The sequence below is a fragment of the Myotis lucifugus genome, unplaced genomic scaffold, assembly GCF_000147115.1.
Source record: "Myotis lucifugus unplaced genomic scaffold, Myoluc2.0 scaffold_169, whole genome shotgun sequence".
NCBI classification, from domain to species: Eukaryota; Metazoa; Chordata; class Mammalia; order Chiroptera; family Vespertilionidae; genus Myotis; species Myotis lucifugus.
The window spans coordinates 2,073,506-2,091,121 of NW_005871217.1; the positions used below are offsets into that span (position 1 = coordinate 2,073,506).

Consider the following 17,616-nt stretch of genomic DNA (forward strand, 5'->3'; position numbering starts at 1 on the left):
CCTCACCTGTACACAAATTCATGCATCAGGTCTCTAGTTTTAAATAAATGGAATCATACATTATGTGGTGTTTTGTAACTGGCTTCTTTCACTTAGCATAAGGTGTTTTTTTTAACATTTTATCCATGTTGTGCTTTGTATCAGCACCTTATTTCTTTTTATGGCTGGATAATATTCTATTGAGTTGGTGGTTGTTATTGTAAACAAACACTCATTGAATACTTAAGTGTCAACTATTAGATTTGTGGCACCTTTTCATGTGTTATCCCTTTAAACATTTAAGAGACGCTGACAGTATAAGTCAATGTTACCTCTTTATAGTGATAAATTAAGACAAGTAGAAATTAGTTGCTTTATTTCACACTGGGGCCCAATCTTAACTTTTCAAGATACTAGTTTGCTTAACCTTCATTCAGTTGTTTACTAGTATGTTATCAGTGATTCATTTTTATCTATAAAATGGAATTAATAAAAGCATGTATTACCTGTGTGATTGAGGGGATTAAATAATAGGTACTTCCTAGCACTGTTATGCTAGTTAAATGAGATTATGCATCTAAAGCATGTGAAATTCAACCTAATCAAGCACATACTGGCAATTTCAAGTTTATAAAGATGAAACCACAAGTCTTGGAACATCTTAAAGACTCAATAAATAGAAGCTATTTTTAATTTTTTTTCTTGGTTAATCCTCACCCAAGGATATTTTTCCTATTGATTTTTAGAGAGAGTAGAAGGGAGGAAAAGGGGGAGAGAGTGAGAGGGGGAGAGAGAGAGAGAGAGAGAGAGAGAGAGAGAGAGAGAGAGAAACGTTTATGTGAATGAGACACATCCATTGGTTGCGTCCTACACACACCCCGACCAGGGCCAGGGCCCGGGAATGAACCTGCAACCCAGGTACGTGCCCTTGCCCAGGAATCGAATCCGAAACCCTTTGGTTCACAGGCTGATGCTCTTATCACTGAGCCACACCGGCCAGGGCTATTTTTAATTTTGTTATTATTACACTAGAGGCCCGGTGCACAAAAATTTGTGCACTCGGGGGGGGGGGATTCCTCAGCCCGGCCTGTGCCCTCTTGCAGTCTGGGACCCCTCAGGAGATAACGACCTGCTGGCTTAGGCCTGCTCCTTGGTGGCAGAGGGCAGGCCCAATCCCTAGGTGCAGCCCCTGGTTGGGCTCAGAGCAGGGCCAATTGGAGAGTTGGGGCGCCGCCCCCTGTCATGCACAGAGCAGGGCGGATTGGGAGGTTGCGATGCCACCCTCAGTCACGCTCAGGGTGCGGCCGATTGGGGGGTTGGGGCACTGCCCCCTGTCACACTCAAGGCAGGGTCGATGGGGAGGTTGCGGCGCCACCCCCTGTCACGCACAGAGCAGGGCCAATCAGGGGGTTGGGGCGCTGCCCCCTGTCACGCACAGAGCAGGGCCCATCAGGGGGTGGGGGAGCTCCCCCCTGTCACGCACAGAGTAGGGCCGATAGGGGAGTTAGGGCACCGCCCCCTGTCACACACAGAGCAGGGCGTATCAGGGGGTTGGGGCGCCGCCCTCTATCACCCATAGAGCAGGGCCGATCAGGGGGTTGGGGCGCCGCCACTGTCACACTCAGGGCAGGGCCGATGGGGAGGTTATGGCTCTACCCCGTCACACACAGAGCAGGGACCGTGGGGAGGGGGGGGTGGGTTGTTGCCCCGCCCTCCTATCACACACAGAGCAGGGCCCATCAGGGGGTTTGGGCGCTGCCCCCTGTCACACTGCTCTGGTGCCAAGAGGCCTCACGGCTCCGCTGATCCCGGTGCTGGGAGGCATATTACCCTTTTACTATATAGGATAGAGGCCTGGGGGCCGGCTGGTTTGCCCTGAAGGGTGTCCTGGATCAGGATGGGGGGTCCCCACTGGGGTGCCTGGCCAGCCTGGAAGAGGGGATGATGGCTGTTTGCAGCTGGTCACACACCCTTCAGGGTGGGGGTCCCCACTGGAGTGCCTGGCCAGTCTGGGTGAAGGGCTAAGGGCTGCTTTCAGGCTGGCGGTTGTTGACTGAAGCTCCCAACCGCTCCTTTTTTTTCTCTCTTTTTTTAAATTTTATTCTGGGCCAGCTTTAGCTCTGGCTCTAGCTCTGAGGCTTCGTATCTGGTTTGTTTGCCGTTCTATAATCGAAACAATGTATAACTTCAGCTCTGAGATCCCGGCTGGCTGAAAGCTGGTTTCTGGGGTTTTGTTTAGCTTCTTATTTGCAACATAGTACATAGTTGCTTAGAGTTGCAACTCAGAGGCCGGCAAGTCAGGTGGGGAATGTTGGGGTCTGCAGTCACTGCAGCAAGCAAGCCTCATGTTCGCTTCCAGCTGCCTGGCTGCCGGCTGCCATCTTGGCTGACAGTTAATTTACATAAGGATATGCTGATTAGCCAATGGGAAGGGTAGCGGTCGTACGCTAATTACCATGTTTCTCTTTTATTAGTGTAGATAGCTCTACCAATGAGGTCTCTATCATCAGAAATTGCTCTGTTGTTGGAAAAAGACACTGCTTTCACTGGCCCTAATATTCTGATATCAGGAAAATCATTTAAGGACAATGAAAACTCAAAACACTCACTTGCCATGTATTTGTCAGAGTTACTTTTCTTCAAAAGAATCTTGACAGTATTCTAGTCACTGGTGTCCTCTTTGTTGTGCATAGCCATAAAATATGAAAGACAGTGGTATACTGATAGGAAGTGTTTAAGGAACTCTTGCGTTGTCTTATGCCATTTCATGCCAAAGAAATCACATTTTATCATCCTAGGTATTGTCAGGGGCTTAGCTGAGCTGTTCTGTGTTGAAAGAGCCAATTACAGCAACAGGACAAAATAAAAGTAGCAGTGAAGCCTTTAGTGGCAGTGATAGTAGAAGCAGGAGACTACAACTGGAGAAAACAACCACCCCCTTTTCCATTTCCCCTATGAAAATTGGCCATATGTAATACTTTTTGTAATACTTTAAGCAATAAAACAATGAAAAAAAGAAAATTCGCACCAGTCAAGGGTCAAATGGATCAGCACAAGTGCGGAGATTTTCTCACTGTTAAAGGGGCCTGAAATAAAGGCTCCAGCAGTTGTACAGACCCTGAGGTCAGGAATAGGATAAGGGAGAGAGATTAGGAGTGGAAAAGTCCTGAGTAGTAATCAGAGTAGGGAAAAGGGTCTTCAAGGTTTCCTCTACTTCTCCCATAAAGATACCTGAAGAAGACCTCTGCCAAAGGCCTCAGCTAAAGATATTTAGGTGCCTTGGCTGAGAATGCAAATATGTACAAGAACATCACAGGCTAGATAGGCCCAAGTCCTTGACTGCAATACCCTATAGATGTTTCAATGCACTGTCTGTGCGCCATATCTGGTTTGGAGAGGGCAGCTTGCCAGATAAGCCTTTTATAATTGCTGATGGCTACACTTGAAAAATCCCACAGGTATTTTAGCCACAAGCTAGACTCTTCAGATAAAAATATTCCAAACCATATCAAAGAATTTATTCATAAAGATGTACATTACAGCATGTTTTATAATAACAAAAAATGAGGAGCATCCTAAATGTTTAACAACAGAGGAATAGGTAGTGAATTATGATTCATAGATAGGATACAATTGTATGCAGGCACTTAAGACCAATTTACGAAGCTATGTTGATAACACGCATTTATGTATGTTAAAATGGTGAGTAGAATATGTGGAAAATTGTACATACAGTTATATAGGAAAGTACATGAACTAAGTGTACTAACATATTTAGTTATTTTCCATGAGCACTGTATTTTTTTGGTGAGTTGTTTAGTCTACTTTAATCTTTTGAATTTTTCTTATTTTCTACTAGAGGCCCAGTGCACGAAATTTGTGCATTGGTAGGGCCCCTAGCGGCTGCCTGATGCCAGCCAGGGCCTCCCTCCCTCCCTCCGGCCGGCCCCATCCCCTGGTCAAACTCCTGGATGAACTCCCGGTCGAGGGGACAATTTGCATACTATGCTTTTATTATATAGGATTGAAAAAAATAAACTTATTTTTAAAATAAGTAAACTATTCTAAAATACGTAAATATTAATCTTAAATACTAAATATGTATTAATCATTTATGACATATACTTAAAAATATGTACGTATATGTATGTATTAATGATTTTTTCATAAAATATAATTTAAATCCTGAAGATACATTAAATAGAATCCTCTAGATTCTAGAAATATATTTCCATTATAAAGTTTTCTAAGAATTACATGCATCAATATGTTTATTGCAGCATTTAAATTTCAGAAAAAGTTTATATGCCCAACAATCATGGGCTAGTTAAAGAAAAGCCTATTAGACATTCCTACAGTTAAAATATTACACAGTTATACAAATCCTTATGATACAGCATTCTGTGGGAGAAGCTAGGAAGTCGATATATAGCATTACCAAAAAAAGACCAGGAGTTGACATTCAATGATCAACAATGTTCATGTATGGGTAGCCAGGTTATAAGGTTTCTTTTTCATCACTTTTTAACTTTCTCAATGTTATAGAATAAGAAAAGATAAAGTAGCCTGGCCCACATGGCTCGGTGGTTGAACACTGGCCTATGAATCAGGAGGTCATGGTTCGATTCTCAGTCAGGGCACATGCCGGGGTTGCAGGCTCAATCCCCAGTAGAAGGCATGTAGGAGGCAGCCAATCAATGACTCTCACCTTGATGTTTCTATCTCTCTCTCTCCCCCTCTCTTCTTCTCTGAAATCAGTAAAAATATACTTTAAAAAAAGAAAAGATAAAGAACACTAGGATTTAAAATGAAGTTTCATACCTTCACTTGTTATATGTTATCATTCTGTAGGACTGGCCTTGTTGGAAGGAAAGATCAAATACAGCCCTGAGAAATACAAGAAGTTTAAGGCAATGGAAGAAAGCCTGTATAAAGAATTGCTGGAGATGCTGGGTGATGATGGTATCTTCTTATATCCCTCGCATCCCACAGTGGCTCCCAAGCATCATGTTCCTCTGACAAGACCTTTCAACTTCGCTTACACAGGTACCTAGTATTCCTTATACTCTTTAATCTTAAAGAAACAGAGATATTTTCCAAGAAAAGTGTTCTCTCCTTTTGCTGTCCAAAAATGATGTGTAATGAAAAACAAATGGCAACCCTAGCCGGTTTGGCTCAGTGGATAGAGTGTCGGCCTGGGACTGAAGGGTTCCAGGTTTGATTCCGGTCAAGGGCACATGCCCGGATTGCGGGCTCCATCCCCAGTAGGGGGCGTACAGGCGGCAGCCGATCAATGATTCTTTCTCATTGATGTTTCTATCTCTCTCTCCCACTCCCTTCCTCTCTGAAATCAATAAAAATATTTTTAAAATTAAAAAAAATGGCAGAAAACAGTTGCTATTGTCATATGTGGAAGATGATTTGCTAATATCTGTGTTCTCCCTAAGAAAACCCTGCAAGTGAGTATGAGTATCATGTTTTACAGCCCTGGGCTTCAGGGAGGTTCAATGACTTATCTGCAGTAACACAGCATGAACTGACTCAATCCAAAGGCTGCCATGGCTATTCTGTTGCATAATATGCCAAGTCAGCTGTTTTACCAGGATATGTGGCCTCCCAGCAAATACAAATACAAAATAGAATTCTCCAAGATGATCATCTATTTGCCTAGCTATGATCACTTCTGAGTTTGAATCATTCTAGTATTCACCATTTGTTTTAGTTTCAACTGGTTTGGGAGCTGTGTCCGGACCGTGGTTATATGAGGTCTAGAGGCCCCTGGAAATATACCAGGTCGGTTTCTATGGTTCCTATAAGGTCTCTTCCAGAGAACCACACTATATACTTTCCTACTCTAAAAACCTATGGTCCACTTGAACTTGGAATTTGAAGCTTGGTTTATTTGAGTGCAAATACTTGACTCTACTAGTTTTTACCTGTGTTTGCTGGTGCAAGACACTGAATGTTTCTGAATCTATTCCTTCTCTAGGCATTCAGAGTAATCTGTACCTTGCATTGTTGCTGTCAAAAGTAAATTAAATAGTGCATGCAAAGTACTTGGCATAAGGGTTGTGGAGGATGTGGGGGAGAGGGTATCAAATGACAGTTTGTATCATCCTTCATTGACTCCTCTCTACACTAATTCTTGGCTTTGGTCACTCACTTCCAATTCCTTGAATCTTTGAAACAAGTTTCTGCCTAAATTTCTATCACCTAGCTACTCAAGTTCTGAAGACAGGAAACATAATTGTCTATAGCAGGGGTGGGGAACATCCGGCCCATGGGCCATGAAAGGCCTGCAAAATCATTTGGTCTGGCCCTGCCAAGGCATTAGGGGTGAGTTACTTAAATGTTTGACCAAATATAGCAGATTGATTTTTAAGTTGATAATTTTGTATGGACCTCGAAAGATGTAAATATCCAAATGGCCCTCTCTGGTTTGGCTCAGTGGATAGAGCATCAGCCTGCAGACTGAAGGGTCCCAGTTTCAAATCCTGTCAAGGGCACATGCCAGGGTTGCAGGCTCAATCCCCAGTAGCGGGCATGCAGGAGGCAGCCAATCAATGATTCCCTCTCATCACTGATGTCTCTATCTCTTTCTTCCTTTTCCTTTCTCTCTGAAATCAATAAAAATATATTTAAAAAATAAGTAAATATCCAAATGGCCCTTGGTAGAAAAAAGGTTCCCTACCCCTAGTCTATAGGCAAGAACCTAAAGAGAAAATTACCAGTTATAACTTTTTTGGTTTGGTTTTGTTCTGCTTTTGTTTAATTTATTTTTATAAACATTTATGTTATTTACTAACTTTCTCACTGATGATTATTAACACCGGAGATTAGTCTAGATACAGGGGTGGGCAAACTTTTTGACTCGAGGGCCACAATGGGTTCTTAAACTGGACCGGAGGGCCGGAACAAAAGCATGGATGGAGTGTTTGTGTGAACTAATATAAATTCAAAGTAAACATCATTACATAAAAGGGTACGGTCTTTTTTTTTTTTTTTTTTTTTTTTTTTTAGTTTTATTCATTTCAAAAGGGCCGGATCCGGCCCACGGGCCGTAGTTTGCCCACGGCTGGATGATGTTCCCTGAGATTAAAAAGAGCAACTCAGCCTGAATTTTAGCCCAAGACCAACTCATTTTTGAAAACCTGGTTCATATCTCAACTCTGACCACTCCCATACTCAGCCCACAGTGAAAGATCCATCTTTTGAGATTCTCTACCACTTTTTACCTGAATCACTATTTTGTTGGTTTCTGAGAATATTTCTTCTTGTTTTATTAAAGATCTCTTCATGGTTGTGTCTTAACTCTGTCTAGATTGCATTCCTTGAGGAAAGCAGTTATTTTGCAAGGCTTTGTTTTATTTTTTTTAAGTTTGTGGTTTCTGGGAGATATTCAGATGGAGATGCCAAATAGGAATTTGGTTATATAGGTATGAAACGTGGGTCAGGGAATATAGATGTGAGGTCATCTGCTCATAGGTGATCATAGCTGAAATTATGGCAGTGACCGAGATTCTCAGATAGATGTGTAATAACAAAAGAACAGAAAAGGACAGACTGAGGCCACCCATATATCCCTCTCTCTGATGTTTACTCCTCCCAACAGCCTCAATAGGCAGGAGTCCCAGAAACCTCCCACTCTTGACAATGCAAATGGCCTTGCCTATCTCGTTGGCCTCCCTATCGACACAGACAGCTCAGGAGAGTTGGCGCTGCATAGTTTATTTATCCCAGTCTGTTAGACTCGTGTGCATTCATGATGTTACAGATGTTGGAGAAACAATACATCCCACGGGGCCTTACAGAAGCAGATAGCAAATCCCACTTGCTTACCCAAACACTTGCACCCAGCCCTTCTGGCAAAATTCCCAAGAAGAAAATAAGGGGATGTGGGAGGAGTGTGTTTTATTGGTGAGGAACAGCAGCAGCCAGCTGTCTCCCTAATGATTATTTGTATTCATACAGAAATCTGTTCAACGAAGGAATTTGAGCTCAGAAGGAACTCCTCCTTGATAATACACATCACAGCCCCGCACGGTGTTTCCATAATTTACTATATCTCTGCCCTGGGACTGTTTGAAGCACAACACGTAATTCAAAGCTTCCAAGAATAAATGAAAGTTGAATCCTGTTCTATTAGTTAAGGACACTGTGTCATAGAGACCTGCTTGGTGACTCCCAAAGATCAATTCTCACACCGGAAATTACACTCCTGCTTCCTATTTTTTAAAAAGATGTTTCTTATTGATTTCAGAGAGAGGAAGGGGGAGGGGGAGAGGGATGGAAACATCAATGATGAGAGAGAATCATTGATCAGCTGCCTCCTGCACACCTCCTACTGGGGGTCAAGTCAGCAACCCGGGCATGTGCCCTGACTGAGAATCTAACCGTGCCCTCCGGATTCATTGGTTGACACTCAACCACTGAGCCACACCGGCCCAGCTTCTGCTTTTTAATTTTTATTCCAGAACTCTACCGAGCTTAACAATAGTTTCCTAAAGAACTTAATCTACCTTCTAAAGGCTTTATCAGTCTCAGCTCATGAACCGATATAGCACCTTCAAGGGTTATTAGTAAGCTGAAACCAAGTGAAGGATGATTTGTACAAAACTAGCCTCAAACTATTCTGTCTATAAATTTCTCTGCAACTTTTATACCCTATCCATTGTACCGGTATACCGAATGCCAAGGTTATGCATTAGAAATCATCTATATCTTGTTTAAATTCCTTTCTACAATCTGCTTATGGAGTGTTAATTCAGTTCTCCTTGGACACACACCCCAGGAATGTTCTATCACCTAGAACAGTGCATTTAATTTTTATGTAGAACAAAAAAGCTTTTTGGAGGGATTTCCTCAGATTGACATTAGCCACATTGAGAACTTTTTCCTGTAGTTCAAGCGTAAGCACATTTACAGTTTCCATTGTGAACCAGGTGAAATGCCCGGTAATATGGATACAAGATCCGTGATAGATAATAGTGCCATTTATCGAGTATCAGGTACCTATTATGGGCCAGATACTATGAGCTAGAAATGCTTTACATTATCCACTTAAGGCTCCCAGAAATCCTTCATAGCAGGTACAGTTATCCTTGTAAAAAATATGAAAAAACAGCCCTGCTGGTGTGGCTCAGTGGATTGAACATCGACTCATGCACCAAGAGGTCACTGGTTCAATTCCTGGTTCAGGTCTCATGCCCAGGTTTCGGACTCAATCCCCAGTAGGGGATGTGGAAGAGGCAGCTAATTGATGTTTCTATCTCTCTCTCCCCCTCTCCCTTCCTCTTTCTGTAAAATCAATAAAAACGTATTTTTTAAAAAGTGAAGAAACAGGGTGACTTAAGGGGTCAGAGTCAGGGCTGGAATCCAACTGCATTTCATCCGACTTCAAAGCCAGTGTGGTTTCCACTATAGGCTTGGTTCAATACTACTTAGCATTATTTTGCTTTCATTTCCTTCACTGAAGATGAAAACTTACTAGGCTTGGGCAACCTTCTGTCAACAACAGAATTGTAAGATGCCATATAGCTTCGGATTTCAGCTGTGTTTTTATTTTTCCTATAAAGCAATATTCTTCTCAGTTGCTACTCAGGCAGCTATGATATTTTTATCTTTATCTGATGCTTACAAGATGGATAAATTCACTAGGATATTTAATTTCTGCACCTTGTTCTTTTATGGCAAAGATGACGATGCTACATGTACTTTGCAGGATTGTTGGAAGGATTAAATGTGAAAATGTATATAAAGTGCCTTACAAGTATTAATAATAGTGATAATAATATTATTTATTGAAGCATATGTTTATGTTTACTTTAATGTAGTAATTTTAATATATCTGTTTTACTTCATAACAATTGCTACATATGTATGTATGTATAGGTATATATGTATATATATATATACACATACTGGTATAAGGATATATATACATCTGCTGGTATATGTGTATATGTATATATTTACATATATATGTGTGTGTGTGTGTGTGTGTATGTGTGTGTGTGTGTGTGTATATATATATATATATATATATATATAATGAGTAGAATTAGAATACAAACATAAGTCCCTTTATTTATGTTCAATTGATTTTTACACAGGTTCAAAGACAATTTCATGGGGAAATAACAGGCTTTTCTTTTTTAAAATATATTTTTACTAGAGGCCCGATGCACTAAATTCGTGCAAGAGTACTGGCCATCCTTCCTCCGGCTGCTGGCACCGGCTGATCACCCCTACCACCATGGCTCTACCTTGGCCCCCACCACCATGGCTTTGTCTGGAAGGAAGTCGGACATCTGGAAGATGGCCGGTCGACCCAGTCTAATTAGCATATTACCCTTTTATTAGTATAGATAGACTATATAGGATACGATTGCTTAAATGGTGGGGGAAATCATTCAGCAGGTGGAGGTACACTTTGAAGACAAAAATACATAATCCCTATATCTGGACTAATAGCCAGCCATATACACTATACTGCCAAACCAGTTATTAAAAAATTGAACTGCTTTCTTACACCTTACACCAAACATCTGTTTCCCTTAAAACTCCTCCTCAGGCCCCACCTTAGGTTCTGCCTTTGCAGTTCACCCAGATTAGGTTCTGATTGGTCCGTTTCTTTTTTTTAAAAAAATATATTTTATTGACTTTTTACAGAGAGGAAGGGAGAGAGATAGAGAGCTAGAAACATCAATGAGAGAGAAACATCAATCAGCTGCCTCCTGCACATCTCCCACTGTGGATGTGCCCGCAACCAAGGTACATGCCCTTGACCGGAATCGAACCGGGACCCTTTAGTCCACAGGCCTACGCTCTATCCACTGAGCCAAACCGGCTTCGGCTGGTCCGTTTCTATGCCAATCAGTGTCAAAAGCTCCACCTCCTAGGCAACCATTGGCTCCACGCAGTTCACCCAGATTTGGTTCTGATTGGTCGGTTTCTATGCCAGTGTCAAAAGCTCCACCTCCTAGGCAGCCATTGGCTCTTCTGGGAAATCCAGAAAGGCCCTGCTGACAGCTGTCTCTCTCTCTGGGCCTATCCGCAGTCTCCATAGCAGCTGCTGATCAGGCCCTGCCTCTCTCTCTCTCCAGGCCTTGCCAACAGCCGAGCCCGTTGCTGATCAGAACCTGCCTCTCTCTCCGGGCCTCTCTCTGGGCCTGATCCGCAATTGTGATCAGGCCTCTGGCCGGCGGGCCTCTCTCTGGGCCTGATCCGCAATTGTGATCAGGCCTCTGGCCGGAGGCTAACGACCTCACTGTGCCTGCCTCACCCCGCCAGCCTGCCGCCAGCCTTGTGGGCCTTGGGGGAGGGACCAAGAGGTGCTCCATACACTTCCTGGTGACCGGTCATCCATTTGGTCATTTAGGTCGTAACGGCCCTAGGCTATTATTAGTATAGATTGATTTCAGAGAGGAAGGGAGAGGGAGAGAGAGATAGAAACATCAATGATGAGAGAGAATCATTGATCAGCTGCCTCCTCCTGGGATTGAGCCTGCAACCCAGGCATGTGCCCTGATCAGGAATTGACCCATGACCTCCTGCTCAACCACTGAGCTATGCTGCCTGGCATAACATGCTTTTCAATAGATAGTGGTGCAATTACTGCATGTCTACATGCAAAAGAATTAAATCATACCCCTATCATATACCATTTACCAACCTAAATATAGCAGACCTAAATGTAAAAACTAAAACTACAATAAATTTTGAAGAAAACATAAGAGTAAGTCTTTGTGACCCTGGGTTTGACAAAGATTTCTTAGATTCCGCACCAAAAATACTGGCAATACAAGAAAAAAATGATAAATTGAATTTCGACAAAATTAAACATTTTTTTCTTTATAAAACACCTTCAAGAAAGTAAAAAAATTCATAGACTGGGAGAAATTATTTACAAATTATGCATCCATAAGTGATTTATATTCCAAGTACATGAACTCTTGAAACTCAATAATAAGACTAAAACTCAATTTAAGTATGGACAATGGATTTTAATAGGTATGGTTACAAAGAAGATATTCAAATGGCCAATAAGTGCATGAAAAGATGCTCAATATCATTAGTCATTAGGGAAATGCATATTTACGTAAAACCACAGTGAGATATCTGTATACCCACTAGAAGAGCTATAATCAAAAATAATTGTTAACAAAGATGTGGAGGAATTGGATCCCTCATACATTGCTGGTGAACATATTGCAAAAATGGTGCAGCTTTTTTGGAAAACATTTGGGCATTTTCATTATAAGGTTGAATGTTAATGTATCATATGACCCAACAATTTCACTACTATATAAACACTCAAGAAAAATGAAAATATATCTCCTTACAAAGACTTGTCCATGAATGCTTATCCTAATATATAAAAACCCTGGGTCATAATGACCGGTAACAACCGAGGCTCCACCAACAGAAATCAGTCCTGCAGTCAGCGCTGGGTTGGCTGACTGCTTCCTCTTCAGGCATGGTACCCCAGCACTGACTGCTGAGGAGGCTGCGAATCAGGGCCAGAGAGAAGCCTGAAGAGAGAAGCAGGGTCCTGATCCATTGCCTCTGTGGCAGCTTTTGATCATCACTTGCCTCTCTCTTTCTCTCCCAGTCTGGCCAGCAGCCTTGCCTCCATTTCTCTCCAGGCCTCCACCAAGGCTGCTGATCAACCCCGCCTTTCTGATCAGGCCCCGTTGATAGGCCCAGAGATGCTGACTGGCATAGAAACTGACCAATCAGAACCAAATCTGGGTGAATGTAAGGAGCCAATGGCTGCCTAGGAGGCGGAGTTTTTGATGCTAACTGGCATAGAAACTGACCAGTCAGAACCAAATCTGGGTCAACTGTGAGGAGCCAGTGGCTGCCTAGGAGGTGGAGCTTTTGATGCTGACTGGCATAAAAACCGACCAATCAGAACCAAATTGGCCAGCAGAGGAGGGCAGTTGGGGGCGAGATCAGGCTGGCAGGGGAGGGCAGTTAGGGACGATCAGGTAGGCAGGCAGAGGAGTTAGGGGTGATCAGGCAGGCAGGCAGGGGAGCGGTTAAGAACCAGCGGTCCCAGATTGCGAGAGGGATGTCCGATTGGAGAGGGTGCAGGCTGGGCTGAGGGACACCCCCCCCCCTCCGTGCACGAATTTCATGCACCGGGCCACTAGTCTATAATAATAAAAGTGTAATAGACAAATCGACTGAATGACCTTCCAGATGACCATGCTATGACATGCACTGGTGCCAGGCCAGCCAAGGCAGGTGCGATGCAATTGGTCTGGGGGCCCCGCCATTGCCCCACAATTGCCCAGAAGAGGGAGGCCCCAGCCACTGGCCAGCAGGGCAATCGATGGGAGGGGGTGCTCCATGATCACCCCAAAGAGGGAAGCCCAGGCCACCCTCTGCGCGGTGATTGATCACGGAGCCCTGGCCAGGTGGGCGGGGCCTCCCTCTGGTGGGCGATCAATCGTGGATCCCCACGATCGATCACCCCAAAGAGGGAGGCCCAGGCTACCAGGCTGGCAGCGCTGCGGCGGGTGGGCAGGGCCTCCCTCTGCGGAGCCCAGCAATTCATCACCCCACAGACAGCCAGCAGCCACAGACAGAGGTCCAGGCCAGCCAAGCGATTGTACCCCACACCTGTTTCCCACAGAGAGAGGTGACCAGTGGCGGGGGAACGGGGGCAGCGCTGCACAGATGGCAAACAGTGGCAGCAGCAGGGGCGGGGCCAACTGCCAGCAGCCGGGGGAAGGAAAGCCCAGATAGGCCCTGATCGCCCACCTGGCCTAGGGACCCTACCTGAGGGGTCCCAGATTGTGGGAGGGCACAAGCCGGGCTGAGGTACCCTCCCACCCCATGCATGAATTTCGTGCACCAGGCCTCTAGTTACAACATAACAATAGCCAAAAGGTATTAATTAACCCAGTTGTCCATCAGCTGGTGAATGTACAGTATAATCAAAATTTTATGTATCTATTCAACAGACACACTCTTTGGCAATGAAGAAGAACCACTTGGATGAACCTTGAAAACATTATGCTAAGTTAAAGAAGGCCAGACACAAAAAGACTACATATCATATGATTCCATTTCTAGTAAATGTCCAGAATAATCAATCTATAGAGATAAAAAAATATAGATTAGTGGTTTCTAGAGGCTCAGGGAAAAGGGGAATGGAGAGCAACTTATTTTATATAGTTTCTTTTCAGGGTGATGAAAATATTCTAAACATAGAATGTGGGGATGGCTACACAATTCCGTAAATTTATTATCATTAATTTGTACATTTAAAACAGGAAATCTTATTTTATGTAAGTTATACTACTATAATGCTCTATAAAAACATGATTGAAGTAAATAATTACAATTTACAAATCTAGACTACCACAAAATTATATTCCAAATTTTTATAAATGAAAAGAAAATTCATAATGCAATAAGATATTGCCCCATATTAGCATTTCCTCTAATTTTTCTGAAGATGTTACAAAGGGCAAGTTAGGAGTAGTATACCAGAAAACACCTCTAGCTCTCATCTGCATTTTCTGTATTCAGATCCTGATTTGAGCTTTTACTAGCCCAGTCATTGTAGATATGTTACTTAACTTCTCTGTTCTTCAGTTATTTTATCTGTAAAATATGAATAATTAATAGTTTCTGTCTCTTGGGTTTTGTTATGATAATTCAAATGTTTCATTCACATCAAGTCCCTAGATGAGTCCAGCAGATAGGAAACTCTACCTATATGTTTGTAACTATTATCATCATCACTGTACTGAGGGGAGAAAATAAGTTTTCAAGAACAGGTCTTAATTCCTCACATTATTCTTGTTTGTTTCACTCAGGTATCTTCAGTGCCCTGGGTTTGCCTGTGACCCAGTGCCCATTGGGTCTGAATGCCAAAGGACTTCCTCTAGGAATCCAGGTCGTGGCTGGACCCTTTAATGATCACCTGACCCTGGCTGTGGCCCAGTACTTGGAGAAAAGTTTTGGAGGCTGGGTCTGTCCTGGAAAGCTGTAGAATGATCTTCTCACCGTGTGTGAGTGTGTGTGTGTTTCTATAGGTTGGGTGAGATCAAGCACCAACATGCAAGTTAAGAAGAAACAACTGCAGAATAATCACTTGTTCAGTTATTCTTCCTACTGTTCTTTCTTTCACCAAGTGTTAACTTTCATAAAATGCTAATATTTTGTTCCTGCCCTCAGTTACCTGAGAAGATGGGCAAGTAAGTGAATATGTGCAATAAAGTATTCTATATGCTGTGATGGTGTCTGTTTTATATACAATAGGGAGATCACAGGACGGAATATTCCGTTTTAATTAGAGAATCATAAGCAACTTCATAGAGAAGATGATGCTTAAACTAAGAATTGGAAGACAATTATGTGTTTGCCCGGCAGGCCATGAAGTAAGGTAATTCCACTTAAGAACCGTAGTGACAAAAACAAGGCATGAGAACCACGTAGTGAATTCTTGTAAGTGTAGGAGCTGGAGAGGAGTATGGAGGTGGATGAGAATGCAGCAAGAAAAGTTTCTCCAATATCATCAAAAAAGCATATGTCATAGTTCTGTCCACTAAGAGGGTCTAGATTAGAAGCAGTACCAGCTTAGTACAAATAATCTCATAGCACCCAGATCTTCATTTCCAAATACCTTTTTCCATTAAAAATAATGGGGCTTTTTAAAATATTTTTTTATTCTAGAAACGTAGAGATAGAAACAGCAATGATGAGAGAGAATCATTGATCAGCAGCTTCCTGCATGCTCCACATTAGGGATCAAGCCCATAACCTAGGTATGTGCCCTGACCAGGAATCGAACTGTGACTTCCTGGTTCATACGTTGATATTCATTGCTCAAGCACTGAGCCATGCTGGCTGGGCAAACCAGGGCTTCTTGAAGAAAAAGCTGATTCCAGGACTGAGAGAAACTGTAAGGTGAGCCTGGAACATAGTTGTGCCAGAAAGTTACAAAGTGCTCAAAACTGAAGGAAAACATAAATGACACAGGAACAATTTAAAGAAGCTCTCACTGGCCAAACATGGGACAAGTTTAATACCAAAATGAATGACAGTGATGGATTATAACATATTGGGGTGGACATGAGGGAAAGTAGATACAGATCTTGATAAAAAAATAGATAGGTGCCCTAGCCGGTTTGGCTCAGTGAATAGAGCATCAGCCTATGGACTAAAGGATCCTGGGTTAGTTTCCAGTCAAGAGCACATGCCCGGGTTGGGGGATCAGGGGCAGCCAATCAATGATTCTTTGTCATCGTTGATGTTTCTATCTCTCCCTCTCCTTTCCTCTCTGAAAAAAAAATATATACATATTTTTTAATAAAATATAGGTAATATATATTTTGTATATATTTTGATTTCAAAATGATGACTTTTTAAAAAAATATATTTTATTGATTTTTTACAGAGAGGAAGGGAGAGGGATAGAGAGTGAGAAACACCGATCAGCTGCCTCCTGCACACTCCCCACTGGGGATGTGCCCACAACCAAGGTACATGCCATTGACCGGAATCGAACCCGGGGCCCTTGAGTCCGCAGGCCGATGCTCTATTCACTGAGCCAAACAGGTTAGGGCAAAAATGATGACTATCTAATGCTTGTTATATACAACAAACAATAGAGATATAAAATTAGATATTTATAGTTTTTATAAATATATATAGTTATATGTTTATATATTTTTATAGATATAAATGCTAAATACATATAAATATATATAAAATTATATTTATATGTAATATAACAAAATAATGTAGGGTTAGAAATACATAACAAGAGATTTAGAAAGTCATCTTGCAACTATCTAAATATTTAATTCAGACATGACTCATCAATGGATGCTAAAACCATTGGCTAAAAGTTGGTGAACAATTTTTAGGAAACTGAAAAGTTGTTTCAGTCTTAAAATATCTCTTGTAAATACTTATTAATTACAAGAGTATGTGATGTTGCCCTAGCTGGTTTGGCTCAGTGGATGGAGCATTGGCCTGCAGACTGGGGGGTCCCAGGTTTGATTCCAGCCAGGGGCACATGATTCTCTCTCATCATTGATGTTTCTATCTCTCCCTTCCTCTCTGAAATCAATAACAAAAATATTCTTTAAAAAAAGAGTATGGGATGTTGATTTTCAAGTGGAGATATATAGGAGACACCACCTTAATTAAATTATCAAAATTAATATGAACAAAAAAAGTAATACGAACAGCCCTGGCCAGTGTGGCTCAGTTGGTTAGAATAATGTCCCGTGCACCAAAGGGTCACAAGTTCGATTCTGGGTCAGGGCACATAACCAGGTTGCTGGTTTAACCCATGGTAGGGGCAGGCACGGAAGGCAACCAATAAATAGTTTTCACATCAGTATTTCCTCCCTTCCCCCTCTCTAAAATCAATGAAAAAATATCCTCAGGTGGGGATTTAAAAAAATGTACATGAACAATAATAAGACAAATTAATACCATGTGTCTTCTGGTCAAATGCACCAAGAAGGAGAAGGATATATCATTACTTCTGTAATGTTCCTTCCAAAAATGTATCACTTGGGGGGAAGTTCTGTATGTGGGGACAGGACATACATGGGAAATCTCTGCACCTTCCCTTCGGTTTTGCTGTGAACCTAAAATTGCTCT

The 17,616-nt window shown here is 42.3% G+C and overlaps 1 protein-coding gene across 1 annotated transcript in view; it reads left to right on the forward strand.

Annotated features, from left to right (window-relative positions):
• The window catches only part of FAAH2 (fatty acid amide hydrolase 2), a 48,268-nt gene extending 33,037 nt beyond the window's left edge, over positions 1 to 15,231 (forward strand). The window contains exons 10-11 of the mRNA XM_006096164.3: positions 4,831 to 5,025; positions 14,814 to 15,231. Of these exons, the coding sequence (XP_006096226.1) occupies positions 4,831 to 5,025; positions 14,814 to 14,989 (371 nt within the window). The 3' untranslated portion in view covers positions 14,990 to 15,231. The remainder of the gene's footprint in view (positions 1 to 4,830; positions 5,026 to 14,813) is intronic.
• The last annotated feature ends 2,385 nt before the right edge of the window (positions 15,232 to 17,616 follow it).